General features: G+C 33.2%; 5 protein-coding genes across 5 annotated transcripts in view; 1 reads left to right on the top strand and 4 right to left on the bottom strand.

Moving 5' to 3' along the window:
• Positions 1-3513: 3513 nt before the first annotated feature.
• Positions 3514-5004, bottom strand: HELRODRAFT_180168 (hypothetical protein; the record flags this gene model as incomplete). Its single annotated transcript, XM_009028918.1, has 2 exons — positions 3514-4800; positions 4906-5004. The coding sequence occupies 2 exons, from the start codon at positions 5002-5004 to the stop codon at positions 3514-3516; spliced, it is 1386 nt and encodes a 461-aa protein (XP_009027166.1).
• A 100-nt stretch (positions 5005-5104) lies between these two features.
• Positions 5105-5876, bottom strand: HELRODRAFT_180167 (hypothetical protein; the record flags this gene model as incomplete). Its single annotated transcript, XM_009028917.1, has 2 exons — positions 5105-5705; positions 5833-5876. 2 exons carry the CDS (start codon positions 5874-5876, stop codon positions 5105-5107), a joined length of 645 nt encoding a protein of 214 aa, XP_009027165.1.
• Positions 5877-6642: 766 nt separating this feature from the next.
• HELRODRAFT_193799 (hypothetical protein) lies at positions 6643-7941 on the bottom strand (the record flags this gene model as incomplete). The annotated part of the gene is made up of 3 exons (XM_009028916.1): positions 7386-7941; positions 6998-7237; positions 6643-6839 (listed from the first exon to the last, which is right to left on the bottom strand). Exons 1-3 carry the CDS (start codon positions 7843-7845, stop codon positions 6643-6645), a joined length of 897 nt encoding a protein of 298 aa, XP_009027164.1. The 5' UTR covers positions 7846-7941.
• A 3460-nt stretch (positions 7942-11401) lies between these two features.
• HELRODRAFT_180165 (hypothetical protein) lies at positions 11402-11785 on the bottom strand (the record flags this gene model as incomplete). The annotated part of the gene is made up of 1 exon (XM_009028915.1): positions 11402-11785. The coding sequence occupies one exon, from the start codon at positions 11783-11785 to the stop codon at positions 11402-11404; it is 384 nt and encodes a 127-aa protein (XP_009027163.1).
• A 4615-nt stretch (positions 11786-16400) lies between these two features.
• HELRODRAFT_87593 (hypothetical protein) overlaps positions 16401-17622 on the top strand; it is a gene marked incomplete at both ends in the record, with an annotated part of 1355 nt that continues 133 nt past the window's right edge. The window contains 3 exons of the mRNA XM_009028831.1: positions 16401-16520; positions 16920-16973; positions 17427-17508. Coding sequence (XP_009027079.1) covers positions 16401-16520; positions 16920-16973; positions 17427-17508 — 256 coding nt within the window. The remainder of the gene's footprint in view (positions 16521-16919; positions 16974-17426; positions 17509-17622) is intronic.

The following is a 17622-nucleotide window of genomic DNA, read 5'->3' as shown; positions in this document are numbered from 1 at the left end:
GTAGAGGAACTGTTTTAACATAATCAAAACGCGCAAAATAGACTTATCTAAGGTACTACCTACCTACCTACCTACCTATTCTTATGGCTGTTATAATTATAGTTTAGATGAAAATTTGGTTGGTTGGTTGGTTGGTTGGTAGAAGTATTTACTTATATGGACTTGTTATTTTTGTTATATTTTTCATTATTCATTCGATCATTCGTTCAATCATTAATTCAGCATGTATGTTTGAATTTTCGTTGTATGTGTTTGTATCATGTTTGTTTTTTGTATTGTATGTGTACTGCAGAACAAAAACGAACACAACAAGTAAGAGAAAAATGAGACGGGAACCTACCTATGTTTAATTAACTTTTTCTAAACTGTGATTTCATTTGAGCTCTGACGAAAATATCTCGCATGTAACCACCGTTGTCATCATCATCATCATGACTATCCTCATCATCGTCATCATCATCGTCATCATCATCATCGTCACCATCATCATCATCATCCTTATCGACAACAACTACGCAACAGCAATTAGAAATCGTTTAAAGCAAATGCTTTCCACGCTAAGTAATTTTTTTTGGCAATAAATTACTTTGATATATGTCTGTCTGTACGCGTGTGTGTGTGTATGTATGTATGTATTTGTTTGTATGTTTGTTTGTATGTACGTTTGTTTGTATGTATGTATGTTTGTATGTGTGTGTTGTGTGTGAATGTTGGTACGTATGTATTTTATTTTGAGGCATTAATCTAGCAATTGCTTGGCTCCTTCGTTTGATTTATCACTTTAGTTGCTGCTCGCAAGGCAGGAAATAGAGATCTGAAATAATAATAATAACAATAATAAAACCAATAATAATAACAATTATTATAATAATTATAATAATAATTATTATAATAATTATTATTATAACATTAACAGCCATAACCAAAGGAAAATTCTTGTACGATGGACTGAGTGAAAAAAGTTTGTCTCTACACTTATAGTGACGATACTGCAGACTTTTTTTTCATCCAGTAACTCTTCACTTTGTGTAATTCTTTACAGTTTTACGCACTTACTTCCATAATTCGATACAGACTTTAAAAACTTTAGTTTATTTTTTTATAATTCGTCACAAACTTTATGGTTTATTTTTTTTAATTCGTTACAAACTTTACAGTTTATTTTTTGTAATTCTTTACAAACTTTACAGCCTATTTTTGTGATTCGTCACAAATTTTGAGAGTCCATTTTCTGTAATTCGTTATATTAGGGGATGTTATTTGGCGTCACCATCATCTACACCACCACAATAATCGTCATCATCACGTCCACTTTCCATCAATCAACAATACGTCTTGCATTAATATAAGGTTAGCCAACTCAACATAAAACCTTTGTACATAGGTATGTATGCATGCAATGTACGTATGTATATTCTTGTTTGTATATATGTTGTATGTATGTGTGTATATTGTTGTGTGTGTATGTATGAATGTATGTACATGTTATCTATTTTAAGATAATCAGTATTTCAATATGGACAACATGTTGCCAACAGAAAAATCACACAGCCCCAAAACAAAGCATTACCGCACAAACAAACATCAACGATATCACATCAGCAACAACATCGCGCCAGCAATATCACATCAGAACAACAACAACATCACATCAGTAATATCACATCAACAACAACATCACATCAGCAATAACATCGGAACAACAACAAAGCCGACGAACAACACGGCCTTAAGTACTTGAGAAGAAAGTTCTACAATTTGATGATTGATTATGACTTACTTGTCTCCTTTTAACTCATCTACCGTTCCTCCCTCCTTCCTTTATTCATTCATTCTTTCATTTATTGTCGTTATTGTCGCTACCACTTTAGCTCTTACGTACCACTAGTGCAAAAACAATCGTGGCCACTGCAAACCTCATTCAAACACTCACTCATCTTATAACATTCGTCGTTCGTCATAACTGCAAATTACTATTACTACTACAACAACAACTACTACTACAACTACTACTAGCATCATAATCAACATCTTTTTAAGTGTTATATTTTATTTCAAGTAACAAAATGTAGAATTTCACAAATCAATCAATCGATCAACCAATCGACTATTCGATAGATCAATCGCTTAGTCAATCAATCAATCAATCAATATTTTTTTCAAAAAATAATTCCTACATCATATACATATTGAGTTTTTACAATATAAGCATGAACATATATATATATACCGATTTAAATATACTTACAATTAAATATTGACAACTATAAACAATAATGATAACATCATCATCATCTCCGTTGATTATATCATAAGATACATCATAAGATATATATCATATATTATATATATATATATATATATATATATATCATATCATATCACCAATTTTATTATCATTCATCATTATCGTCATCGGTCATTTAACATTACAGAACTTTATTAAAAAAATTTAATACGCAAATAAATGAATGAATGATTGACTGAACGACTAAACCAATCAGTAAATGAAAAAACGAATGAATAAAATAAATGAATAAAATAAATGAATGAAACTCAACCGTTGGAAGCTACTACGATAATGATTTGAATGAGTGAGTGAATGTGAATAAAATGATAATGACAGCAAAAAAATCTAACCACACACACAAAAATATCCGTTGACTGCAAACACACGCACACACGCCTACACACACACACACACACACACACACACACACACACACTTGGGAAGCTGACTAGCAGATGAAAAATTAGAGAAAAATGACCAATTGTGTAAAATTCAAAAGGGGTAAGATTTTTCAATGGAAAAAATTAACTAACTATTCAATCCAATCAATCAACTCATTCAACAACAACAACAGTAACAATATTTTCAAAGCCATAAAGGAGAAATAAAATGAAATAGAATAATGACCTCAACGATGAGAATCATTCTGTCTTTTGGTTATACTACTTATATGTTGGTTCACCGGTTTTGTTACTTGGAAGGTAAAATTATTATTATAATTATAACACTCTCTCTCCTCTTCTCTCTCTGTATATATCTGTGTAGCGACTTACATCAACAAAGAATATTAATAATAATTAGTATATTAATACAAGAGTAACGAGTGAATGCATAGCATTAGCACAATTATAAATAAGAGTTATAACGTAACAATAATATCAGCAACGAATTTACGAACTATAAAAATATTTAATCATAATTAATAATAATTAATTAATAAGTGACCGAAAGAATAATGAAAATAAACCCTAGAATACGAAACAAACATACACACGCATATATATATATATATATATATATATAAATTAATAAAAAAAGTAAAATGAAATAAGGAATGAGTTGTTTAAACAAACAAAAGAAATATTCATACCCAGCGTATAATTACAGTAATCAAAAACTCCTTAACAATTTGATACAATTTAATTAAATAATAATTATATAGAAGATGAATTTCTTCTCAAAAATTTAATCATAACTTAATTTTAACGAAAAAACAAACAATGTCAAGGACAGTATCTCTTCCTCAAATTTCTATTGGGTATCTGTGAGGCATTAAAATGAGGCTTATTCAAATCAGCTGACCAATCACAGGGCACCTTTCTCTCTCCATTGCTATCACTGGCTGTCACATTTGGCTGAGATGTTAAAAGTAATTTGATTGCTTGAATGTTCAACCTTTTATTTTGAACTAACTCCATTACAGAACGCATTTTGTAACTCTTCAAGATTATCTTTATCGGCACTTCATTTGTAGCAGCTGTAGTAGCAGCACCATCAGCCGCTACAGAAGTAGTGGCAGCTGTAGCAATAGTAGTAGCTGTAGCAGTGGTTGTAGATGCAGGTAAGGTATTAGTAGCAAAAGTAGTATTTTTACTTACGGACACAATAGCAATAGATGCATTAGTATATAAGTTGAAAGGTTCGTTGTTGCATTTGGCAATATTAACGGGATTATCAAAGGTAGTATTAGTAACTGAAGAATTAGTATCAGTGATAGATGTATTGATGTCTGAGATGCAGTTATTAATATTAGTAGTAGTAGAAGCGTCAGTGGTAGCGGCTGAATCAGTATAACACGAGGTATCCATAGTGGCGACAACAATAGGACGATTAACATTATTACCCTTAGATGTTTCACAGTTTATATTCAAGCCACCAGCGTTAAAATCGACAGTAGCGCTACTACTGCCGCTGATAATGCTGCTAGTACTAGTAAGAATACTATAAATACTAATATTATTATTATTATTATTACCTTGTGAAAGTATGGAAGCATTGGAAGGAAAGTTAATATAATTACTAGCAAAAGAAGAAAGAGCAGTGTCAGTTGAAGTAACGAAAGAAGAAGTAACAGTGGTAGCGGTATTGACGTCTGCTAAGAAAGGCTCACCTCGGCCCCATGTGAAAAACTCCGGATTAAATAACGATTCTGAACATCTCAATCTCAACATTTCAACAAGTTTCTTCTTCCTGGTTGGAAATTCGGAATTCCCGAATTTCTCTTTCATCTGCTTCATGTACTGCTCTGATGTTTTTATAGATGTCGGTATTTCCAGACTATTGCTATTTATAGATTTCTTGAGACTAGAATCGCTACCGACATCTACAGCCAGGTTTGTAGATTTTTCAGGGCAAATTATTTTTGTAGTGCTGGGTTTTCCCCATAAATTTGAGAGCCTACTGCAGTTTTCGTCATCCGAAGTGGAACAGGGGTGCTCCAGCTTTACAAACCCCATGGAAAGTGGGTTGGCTTTTCCTGGGACTTTTACTGATACCGATGACGATGTCGACTGCGATGATGATGATGATGATGGCGTCATAGATGTATTTTTAGATTTGCGTTGTTTGGTTTTTAAAGGCTTGCTTTTGATATTGTTATTGCTACTGGTACTAACCATAGTACTGGCGACAGCAGTAGCAGTTACGATCATTTTACTTGCATAGATGCTATCACGACTCTTAGTATTGCTGTTGTCATTATTGTCAATTTTCATTGGCGTGAACTCAACGTAAGTCGACTGCTGAGTGAAATTTGCTCTACGTGACGACCTAGTATCGCTCTTATTCATTTGTTGATGCACTGGAAAAACCTGTTCATCGTCTAATTTCCGGTTTCTTGCAGATCACAACACCGGTGCAGGGTTTCACTTCCTTTGCACAAACATCAACATTCCCATTCCTATTTTCAGCAGGAACAATCGCAACCTCATTTTTAGCGCCATCACTGCCGCCATATTTGCAGCTTTTGACATCAACTTTAGGGAAACAGGTTTCAATAGCAACTTTTGATTTTTCCCTGGCTGAACAGTGAAACCTAATCAGTGATGAGCACATTCGTTTTGCCCAGGTTTCATGCAAGACAGGCACATTGCTCTGTTCCTCCCAACAACACAGTCCGTCGTAAAAGAGAAGGAAGTCTGAAAATATCTTTGGGTTTTTCCAATTTTCTATATTTAGAGAAGGCTTTCTGGTTCCAGTTTCCTTTTTTATTTTTGAATCATGGTTGAGGTCAGTTACATCAGCTGTGTTAATATTTTCATGTTTGTCATCGGTATAGCAATCTTCACTGATCTTGATGTTTTCACCGTTGTGGCCATTAGATGTCACCTGACCCCGAATGAGATCAGGGATGTGATTGTTTGCGACATCGTAGAATAATTTGTATAGCTCTTCATCTTCTTTGCTATACACAAACCTGATGATATTGAAAAGTGGATGTAATTCATTGGACATAGCAACAGTAGATTCTCATATTATTGTCTTAAAAACAATTACAAACTTCCATCATCATCATCAACGTCATCATCATCATCATAGCTTACTTGCTGACAACATCAGCAGCACTCCTCCACAAGTTCATCACCATCTCTCCATCTACTACGGCATAATCATTACCATCACTGCCCCAACAATGAGCATCATCATCGGCAGCACCGGCAACATCGACGCCACCATCACCAACAACACGATGATGATGAAGACGACGACGATGAAGAAGATGATGATGATGATGTAGTAAGTATTTGGCCATCTCTAGATATGGAATAACATAAGAATCATTGAATAGTTTCCTGTTAATTTCCATTGCTTTTTCGAGGTAGATCGTGACTGGAGGGCGATCATCATCACCATCACCACCATTGTTGTTATTATCATTATCATCATTCTCTTCATCACCACCAACGACGATGATGTTGTTGCTGCTGCTGCTGTCAAGGAACCACAAATTTGCCCGGTACAGTTCAACAAGGGCTTGTGGAAAGCTTGATTGAAAATGAATGGAAAACACATGAATGAATGAATGAACGAATGAGCAGCAAATGAATGAATGAATGCAACAAACAATGAGTTAACAATTCATAAATGAATAACCTCAAATGAATGAGTGAACAAATGAAAGAAAGAAAGGAGAAATGAATGACTGACTGAACGAATAAATGAGTAAATGCATAAAGCACATAGTTACTTGTTCAAACATCCCACCTTGTATAACATGTCCAACAGCCCCTGTGTGTTTGATATTAAGCATTCGCATCACTTACTTTTTTAATTATCAATTTAGAAAAATATCTTTGTGCTAAAATTAAACACACATAAAAAATCTAAATCAACTACTAATTAACAACTACTAATTAAGGGACACAAACGAATTTCAAAGCCAAAAGTTCCTTTGATTCAGCACCGGCGTCGATGATGGGATTCATTTTGCAGACCATAGCAGCCACCAAGGAAATCCCTGATTTGCACCTAACTGCCTGGCCCCCACTCGTCAGCCACCTCTTCTCCGGGCTTACCACACGACACCCTCTCTTATCTTTTGTTTGTTTGCCTGTGTGTATTAATAAAAAATTATCATATCTATTTAACCAAAAATAAATTAACTTTACTGTGCTATTGAGTTACCCTTATATTTTAAACTAACAAATTAATTTTATTATCATAAAAAATATTTACACTTTTATTTAATGAAGTGGACAATAAATATACCATGCCAGGTAACTTCCATACTTTGCCGGCCAACCTCATCATCGTAACCTCTGATCGTATCCCTCTGAACAACATTGGTGGTGTTGATGTCGTTGTTGATTACATCATTACAGATGTCCTCTATGTTGAATTCAATCCAGGAATGATCCTCTGACATCACCAATGTGACATCACGAAGATCTAGGAGATGACAGGATAGCACAACACTGATGCTCACACCAAAGCAATCTAGTTTCTGATCTGTCAGGAAGTTAAAAATTTTATGTTATTTAATGCTTTCAAAAATTTAATAATTCAGTAACTTCATAGTTAAATAATGACAAATTCATCCCTCTAGAATTTATTTAGATGATGTAAAATTTGATTGAAAGTGAACTTATGAAGTTACCATTTAGCAGACTATAGATAGTCTGCATGTGATGTCTATCTTTGCGATAACTCCTGGCCAATTTAAACCAAACTTTGTTGTAAATTTCTTTTATTTTTTCACGTTTTGATGTTTGCGCATGTTCGCGATTGAGTTTATTTCGGCCACAAATCGTTTTTTCTTCGTCATCGTCGTCGTCGTTAGTGAACGTTTTTTCAATTAGCACCGGCTTCCTCAAGTACTCTAAATAATTGTTGTGCATAGTTTTTAACTCTTTGAAGTCAACTTTCGAGTAAAGATCGTTAACACTCGAGTCATTTTTGCATGGAAATTGCGTTAACTCGTGCTCTATTTTGCCTAAAATTAGTGAAATCATAACCGGGTCTGGACTTTTCGAAGTGATGAAAGAATTAATCAAATTTAAAACATCTTTTCTGCAAGTTAAAGGAAAGAAATTGGCAACTTTATCGGCATCCATCATTTGTGAATTTATTTTTTACATGAAAAAGTTAGTAAAGAAGTTTGTTAACACTTTTTTGAGTTTTTGCGCCTTATCTTCCAAACTGCGCCATTAAATTTGATTGCAGTGTAAACATATCGCATGGGGTCGATCGGACTATTTGGCTTCATTGGCTCATTGGCTTACGAAATTGCATATGTTTCATCAAACATCTAATACGTAATATTTATTTGACTTAATATGTCTAAAACATTGTAATTAAAACAAATTATATAATTTTAAAACTATTTTTGTAAATTTCAATAAAAATATTGCTTTTTGTTTAGAAAACACAGTGGCTTACAGCTTAACGAAGTCGTTTATGAATAATGATATAATTCGGTCGACTCAAGTTACCATCCTACATCAAAAAAGTTACTACATACATTCACACGAGAAGAAGGAGGTCGACAGATTACGGCAATATAAAAAAATAGAGAAGAAGACTTAAAAGATACAACAAGACATTTAAATGAAGAAAAATTAAAGAAGTATTGATAGAAGCAGAAAATAGAGATTTATGGAATAGACAGACACCGCGATATGAAGTATGAAAAGATGAGGAAGTATTTTTTGGAGGTCTAGAGAGTTCAAGAAAGCTGTAACCATCAGGAGTAGCAAGAATAATAGAAGGAGTGTTAGAGTTTCAGTGAGAAAAAAAAATCAGGTAAGGAGGAAGAGATTATTTGCTGAATATGAAGTGATTTTTTTATTAATGGATCTTACGTTAATACTAAATAGTGAAAATATAGAAGTAGGTTGAATAGTGTTATTTTTATACATAGTTATATTATTTAAATTAATAGCATAAAATTCTTATCATTAGTATTAATTACATTAGGATAGGATTTATTAAATTTTCTGTTCGTTCCTTTACCTATGTTCAATTGACTCAGCTCAGATTCTAACTTGCTTATATTCAATTGGCTCAGCTCAGTTTCTCACTCACCTATATTCAATAGGCTCAGCGCATTCTCTTACTTATATTGGCTCAGTTTCTCATATTCAATTGGCTCAGCTCAATTCCTTATTTATCTATATTTAATTGACTTAGATCAGTTCCCAACTTACCTACGTTCAATTGGCTCAGCTTAGTTTCTAACTTACCTATGTTTTTAAACCATCCCTCACTAAAAGATGCAGAGAATGTATATATGGTATACAGCATTATTAATAAACGAAAGATTGGACATTTAGATATACCTTGAAGCTTAAATGTGAATAAAGTAATAAAACTAGTTTAAAATGGATTTAATTTATAAAATGTAATTTGCAATCTAATTTATTTCCAATATTCCGATATTAATTGCAAAATATGAATAAAAGTTTTAAAAAATCATTTAAGATACACATTTGTTGGGTTTAGTTCGGTCGTGAATGGCTCATCATCATCACCATCAAACAACTGACAATAATACTCCTAAAATTAGTATTAGTGTTGTGGCCGCTAAAATTTCTTCTAATAATTTGTACGTTAATCTATCTAATGGCGAAATTGAACAAATGAAATCCATAATGAAGAAATCTCAAGTAAAATATAACTTGTGCAAAATAAATACATTTTATTTTTTCTTAATTCAAATTAAAATTTATTTTTTTTATATTTATTAATTATTTTATTATTGTTTATCATTTATTAAACAAAATAAAAATTTTGTGTGCAAATGGGTTGTCACCACAGCTACACATTTAAAATAAAAAACATTTCATAAGTAAATTTCAATCTATTACTACTACTCTAGAAGCTAAACTAAACTAAATACTAAACTAAAGTCTAAACTTTTTTAACCTCAAGCTCGAACTAAGTTGGATTATCCATCTATCCAAAATTAGAAAATAAATTAGAAAATTGATTAATAATGATTAGATGAGACTACTATCTAAATTTATAAGATTAGACTTAATCATTTTTCATTGGTTCCAACTCTTTAATAAAATTTGAAATTTAATTTTTTTCATTATTCTTTAAAAAATCAAAATTTTACAAATGCTGAAACTGTAAAATTTTTTTTTAAAACTGAAATTAAAAGTGTGGCATGATTCTATTTGTTTTAAACATCTTATTTCTGTATCGTTACTGCATCTTTATATTTTATATTATATTCATTTTTAATATGCAGGAGTTAGAATACAATGAAGAATTGAACTTAATGAGGTAACTCAGAAATTTGTTGGTCTCTTTACTTACATTCAATCATTCTTCTATTCATTTCTTTTTTATCTATCTATCTATATTTTCATTCATTCACACATTCAATCACTTTGTTTATATAATTCATTGTTTAATGAAGTACAGTACTTTCAAATTGCCTAACCTTGAAAATCACCATGTAAAACAATGATAATCTGCCAGATATTTAAATTATTCAAGAAATTATACTTTTTAAAATATATTATATATATATATATATATATATATTTTGTAAAAAATTATTGTAAAAGATATGTACTAGACAGTAGCTACATGCAAGCATTTTAGATGCTCATGCATGTGCAAGAATTTGTAAAAGTTTATTTATCAATCACCATCTATCTATCTACCTATCTATGTGTGTGTGTGTGTGTGTGTGTGTGTTTGTGCGTGTGTGTGTGTGTGTAAAAAAGTGATGATCTGTTTTTTTATTTCTACAAGTTTGATTCTATAAATTTTCATTCAAGAGTGTTTTTACAAAGAATTTAGTTGGAAATTAATTGAGTATATGGATGGAAAGATAAGATAAATTAATGAATAAATTGAATGAATGAATTAATAAATGGATGAATGACTGAATGACTGACTGACTGAATGAATGACTGACTGACTGAATGAATGAATTAATGAATTAATGGACATTAAATTTAATAGTTCAGAAAGATTTATTTTAAATGTTTCATTCAATTTAAACATTTACAACATCATCAGTAATGCTTTTATCAATAGGAATATTATTTATTTATAACTTTATGTAAATGGTTGGCAAACGTGATTGGGAAAATGAATATATAAAAACGAGCATACAAATTCACACACACACACACACGCAAACATACATACATACATTCAAGCGTTCATACACACAAAATTACAAGCAAACAATAGAACATGACTAATTGAAATACATAGAGATTCAATGCATAATTTAATTTCTAATATCCTTGCTCCATCCATTTTGTCATCTGTGTTTCTCCCTCTTCCTTTCTCTCTCGTTTTCTCTCTTTTTCTATCTCTTTCTCTCATTCTCTCTCTCTCTCTCTCTCTCTCTCTCTCTCTTTCACTTTACACGCACTGTAAAGATTACATGCGTAAGCGCACAGACAGGCATACGCATTTGTTTGATGCATGTAGGTGATTACATAGTGTATGGTGACGAAGACTGACTCCAGAAGAGGCAGCTTATTGGTTATTGCTCTGTTGTGTGTGCACTGACATGCTTGCATAGTGCATACATACATACGTACATACATACATACATACATACATACATACATACATACATACATACATACATACATACATACATACATACATACATACATACATACATACATACATAAATGATTACATCTGCTGGCTTTTCTCCAAGGCTTTAATACCCGTTCTTAAAGAGCCCTCGGGAATTTCCGCGTTGGATGGAAAACGTCCGGATGGCTGCACGTTGATTCCTTGGAGAGCCGGTAGATGCCTGGCGTGGGACGTAACCGTTCCGGGCACATTAGCGGAACGGTACGTGCACTTAACCAGCAAAGAAAGTGGTTGGGCCGCAACCAGGGCATCGGATGAAAAGTTTAAAAAATATGAAGGTGCCCTGCCCTCGATGGATTTTTTACCTGTTTGCATCGAGGTTCTTGGCCCGATGGACAACAACACTTCAATATTTTTTAAAAAGATTTGCAAAATGATAAGTGGCAGGTCCGGCGACAGCAGAGAGCTATTTTTCGCCATGAATCATATATCTTGTTTGCTGCAAAGGTTTTTGCGCGTCTGTGTTACCGAAAATGTTCAATTAAACGCCGACGTGAGCGAATAACGAGATATCAATTGTTAACCGATTTTTTCAGATGTTTGACTGTTTAGTGTCACTCATCGCTGATTTGGTTTTAACATACATACATACATACATACATACATACATGCACACACATACATAAAGTATATAGAGGACACATAAATATAAAGAAGGGCAACACTAAGTCAGGAAACTTAATTACATTGGTGACCGCTATGTTAAGAGAGAGAGAGAGGAGAGAGAGAGAGGAGAGAGAGAGAGAAGGATGTACATTAATATGGTGCAAATGTTGTTTGTACAGACTCCATCTTGGCTTTTTCCTGTTCCTTGTTTGTGTTACGTGTGCAGTACATACGTTTGTATCTGTTTGCCTGTGCGTGTGTGTGTGTGTGTGTGTGCGTGTTTATGATGTACGTGTATCCATATTTCACTGCGAGATTCCGTAATTGTTAAATTACAGGTCTAACGCGACGAATACTGTCATCATTCTTTCTTCCGTTGTGGGTGGTCCCATCATCATCATCATCATCATCTTCTTGAAAAGATGGAAAGTGATGACGGATAAAGAGATAGATAGAGAGAGTAAGAGAAAGAGAAAAAGAGAGAGAGAGAGTAACAGAGAAAGAAGAGAGAATGATTATAAGTGAGGGAGCGTATTCATTGGATGCGTGGAGAGGAAAGGATTGTAGCATCAATAGCTATAATGTGTGCTCAGCCTACCAATACTAACGTAATATATATATATATATATATATATATATATATATATATATATATATATTGGTAATAGACCATTGTAATTATATATATATATATATATATATATATATATATATAGGTGTGTGTGTTATTGTATGTATAATACACATATCTATGGAGTATTTTAGTGTATGTATGTATGTATATTTGTATTTTGAGAAATGTTTTAATGTTTGTCGCCAAAAAGTAAGAGGGGCTGTGAAACGCTTGACTTGTCTATGTTTGTCTATGAATGCTTTCTCTTGAATTTTTGTAAAAAATATGGTTCAAATAATAATATTTATAGTAATAATAAAATAATATTTATAATAATAACAATAATAATAAAATAATAACAATAACAAGAAATTGTTTGCAATATTTATAGATTCTGTTTAAACTGAACCAATATTATGTATGTTAACATTGTATTAATATTAATATTAATAATAATAATAAACAATAATAATAATAATAATAATAATAATAATGGTATGAACAAGAGCAATGATGGAAAGCAGAGTATTAAAACTGACCACCAATTCTAACGGTAAAATTTCAAAGTGTACTAAATATAACGATAACAACAACAACAACAATAATAATAATAATATGAATAATAATATGAATAATAATATGAATAGTAAGAATATGAATAGTAAGAATATGAATAGTAAGAATATGAATAGTAAGAATAATCACAGTGGTGGCAAATTCCCTATTTTGGATATAATACACGAGAACCTTCACATCAAGCGCATACCTCGGACGAACATTAATAACAACAATAATAATAATCATAATAATAACAATAACAACAACAATAATAGATGTAATGTTAATAGTAGTAGTAGTAGTAGTAGTAGTAGTAGTAGTAGTAGTAGTAGTAGTAGTAGTAGTAATAATAATAATAATAAGGAGAGAGTGATAATGACGTCATCGTGGTCATCTTCTAACGTTAGCAAACGACATTTACCAAATGCCTTTCGTAATAATAATAATAATGATAATAACAACAATAATAATAATAATAACAGAAAATGTATGAATTTTAATAATAATATCAATAGTAACTACAATAACAGTAGTAGTAGTAGTAGTGGTGTAAGTAGTAATTGTAGTAGCTGTAGTTGCAGCAGTAGTGGTAGTGGTGGTGGTGTAGTCAGCAATGTAAAAGGCGGTAATAGTAGTAGTAGTAGATGCGTAGGTAGTAGTAGTAGTAATTTTTGTAGATGTATTCATTCGTCGGAGCAAGAGAACAGCAGTATGAACGATGATTGCCATGTTACTACTTCTGCTGCTGCTACCACTGCTGCTTTCAATGGTGGCCGTTACTACACTGCTCGGTTTATAAATGCGGCCACTACTACTAATAGTGATCGTAATAATAATAATAATAATAATAATAATGTTTATGGTTACGGAGGTAACGATGATGATGATAATGACGACCAAGTTGTTGTTGTTGTTGGTGGTGGTGGCGGTGACAACGACGACGATGATGGTAGTCGTGATGATAACGATCCGGATGAGGACGATGGTGGTGGTGATGGTGATGATGATTATGACTTTGGGTATAAAACATTTAATAATGGAAAGATTGCTATGGGTAGTAACTCTATATGTTCTAATGGCCATAACAATAATAATAATAATAATAACTGCAATCGCGATAGCAACCATAGACACAACGACAATAAAAACAGTATTGATTGTTACTATCTCAACAACAACATCAACAACAACAACAAAAACATCAACAAAAACAACAACAATTGTAATGCCAGTAACAACAACATGAACAATTGTAATGCCAGTAACATAAGCGATGATTGCATTTGCGCTAGTAACAGCTGCAACATCGTCAACAATAACAGACGCAAAAACAACAACAACATCAACAACAATAACAACAAAGGCATCAACAAAATTAATGTTGTCAACAACAACAACGATGATGATGATGATGAGGAGGATGAGTATTTCAAACACATCGCTGGTTATTATTCTAGCAATAACAATAGCAATACCGCAACTGCTACTACTACTACTACTACTACTACTACTACTACTACTACTACTACTACTACTAATAATAATAATAATAATAAAAATAATTATGACGACGACGATGATGATGACGTCAAAAATGAGCAGCAATTATTTATTGCTAATGGCTGCAGAAGATTATACGAAATAGAAAGATCACGTGATCTCAAGAAAAATACTACTACTACTACTGCTGCTGCTTCTGCTACTTCCGGCACTTCTATTACTACTTCCGCTACTACTACTGCTACCACTGCTTCCGCTACTTCTATGACTACTCTGGCTACTATGGCTACTACTTTTGCTACTACTCTTACTGCTTTTGCTGCTGCTACTACTACTTCTAATAGTAATAATAATCATAATAATAATATCTACTATAATAATAATAATAATTTGCGTCACCAACGAATAAAAGTGGCAGGAGATAAACTTCTGAAAAGGACATCGACAGCATCAACAACAACATCTTCACATACCTCGACTACCATACACAACAACAACAACAACAATAACAACAATAATAATAACAATAATATTAAAATAAATAATAATAATATTAAAAAAAATAATATAAATATTAATAATAATATTATTGATAATGACTATAGCAGCAGAGTGGCACGTCGTCATCAGCAGCATCGCCATCTACTGCATGCTTTGCTTAAAACTTATTACAACAACAACAACAACAATAATAATAACAGTGACAACATTAATAATAATAATAATAATAATAACTATAACATCAACAGAAACGACAGCAATAATAATGTTGATGATAATTTCCAAAGAGATTCCACTGTAACTTCCAGAGCGGTCAAAATGGACAGACGCAACAATCCTCCAGCACCATCAACTTCAATTAACAACAACAACAACAACAATAAAAATAATAACAACAATAATAATAACAAAAACAACAACCATAATCATAATAACCGTAACCATAATTACAACGGCAACAATAAATATGACGCTGACGACAGCAGCTGCTATAACGTTATTGTAGTTGCGCGCGCTAACCGTGACGACGACGACGATGATAATGATGACGATAGTTATGCAGCTGGCGGTAATGATAATGATGAGAACGCAAATGATGATGATGATGATGTTGTGGAGTTTAGTGAGTACCATTTTGGGGTGTTGCAAGGAGGATGGCAGAGATATGCCTCACTGAAGAAGTTATTTGACTGCTGGTTCGTCTTCTTTATATCTTCGACCAGACAGACACTGCACTGCGTATTATTTTCACGCTATTTTGAACTTTCTTTCTTTCTTTCTCTCTCTCTCTCTCTCTTTCTCTCTCTCTCTTTCTCTCTCTCTCTTTCTCTCTCTCTCTCTTTCTCTCTCTCTCTCTCTCTCTCTCTCTCTCTATCTCCTCTCTCTTCACAAACTGGAGAGTATGTAGTATATTGTATGTGCATGCTTTCATTCATGAAAGTGATTCTTCGAACTTTTTTTAGGAACCTTCTTGTTAACATTTTCATGGTTTTTCTTTGTTACCCTAAAAGTCATCTTCGTCATCATCATCATCGTCATCATCATCAGCAACTGTGACGTCATTACCATCGTCATCATAAGTCATGTCCTCATTATCAGTAGCGACATCATCATTATATGTGACATCATTATTGTTATCACCGTCACTCCATCACATTTATGACGTCATCATCATTATCACCATCATCTATGACATCATCGTTATCACCATCATCTATGACATCATCAATGACATGATGATGATGATGATGATGATGCATGCATGCATGCAGGCAGCCAATGGAAGGCCAGCTGAGCAAGTACACGAACGTAATGAAGGGCTGGCAGTACAGGTGGTTCGTTCTCAATCCAGAACTTGGAAGACTTGAATACTTTGAGGTGGTGGTGGTGATGGTGATGACGTTGCTGCTGTTGGTGTTAATGACGATGATGGGGATAATGATGATGATGATGATGATAATGATGATGATGATAATGTTGATGTTGATGATGTTGATTGCAAGAGGAGGAACACAGGACAATGATTGATTGCGTTGAAAATGAAAAAAATACAACTTGAATATTTCCAACTGGATTGCTCTGATGATGACGACGATGATGAGGATTGTTATGACGATGATGATGATTGTTATGACGATGATGATGATTGTTATGACGATGATGATGATGGAGGGAATGATAATGATGATGGATAATGATGGACTGACGGGCGAATAAATAGGCGGATGATAGATTTAAAGTTTGAAAAAAAAAATCTTTCTTTTTTCTTACATGCAGAAAGAAGAACACAAAAAACTGCAGAAGCCCAGTAGAGGAAATGTCATGCTGGCCGTTAGTCATCATCGCCACCATCTATTACGTCATCATCGCCATCATCTATTACGTCATCATCGCCATCATCTATTACGTCATCGTCCCCGGCTATGACGTCACAACATTCATCATCATGATCTTTATCGTCCGCTTTATCATCATCAGCATCGTCATTACAATCGTCGTCATCATCATTTTCATCTCGTGATTGTTAATATAATATATAATATAAATATAAAATAATTAATTAATAAATTAAAATAATATAAATATAATTTTCGTAAATCTCGCACCAGCATCACCATCGTCATCATTTTTCACACCGTTAGCAACCCTAGCCCCGCATCATCGTCATCACCACCGACAACCACATCACTACCACAGACAACCGCATCATCATCACTACCACCAACAACATCATCATCATCACCACCACCAACAACTACACGTCATCATCATCATCACCATCAGGGCGCCGTCATATGTCCGTCTGACGAAGACTCCCAAACGTTCATCGTCAACGCCGTCAATGGCGAAGTTTACCGATTGAAAGGTACCACAACAACAACAACAACAACAACCTTTCAGTCCGTCTATGTTGTTGTTTGTTGTTGTTTGTTGTTGTTGTTGTTGCTACGATCACCGAGTGAATAGATGAATGAATCAT

The sequence above is a fragment of the Helobdella robusta genome (assembly GCF_000326865.2).
Source record: "Helobdella robusta unplaced genomic scaffold HELROscaffold_59, whole genome shotgun sequence".
In the NCBI taxonomy this organism is placed as follows: Eukaryota; Metazoa; Annelida; class Clitellata; order Rhynchobdellida; family Glossiphoniidae; genus Helobdella; species Helobdella robusta.
The sequence above is the reverse complement of the archived record's forward strand: the minus strand, read 5'-3'. Positions and strand labels throughout refer to the sequence as shown.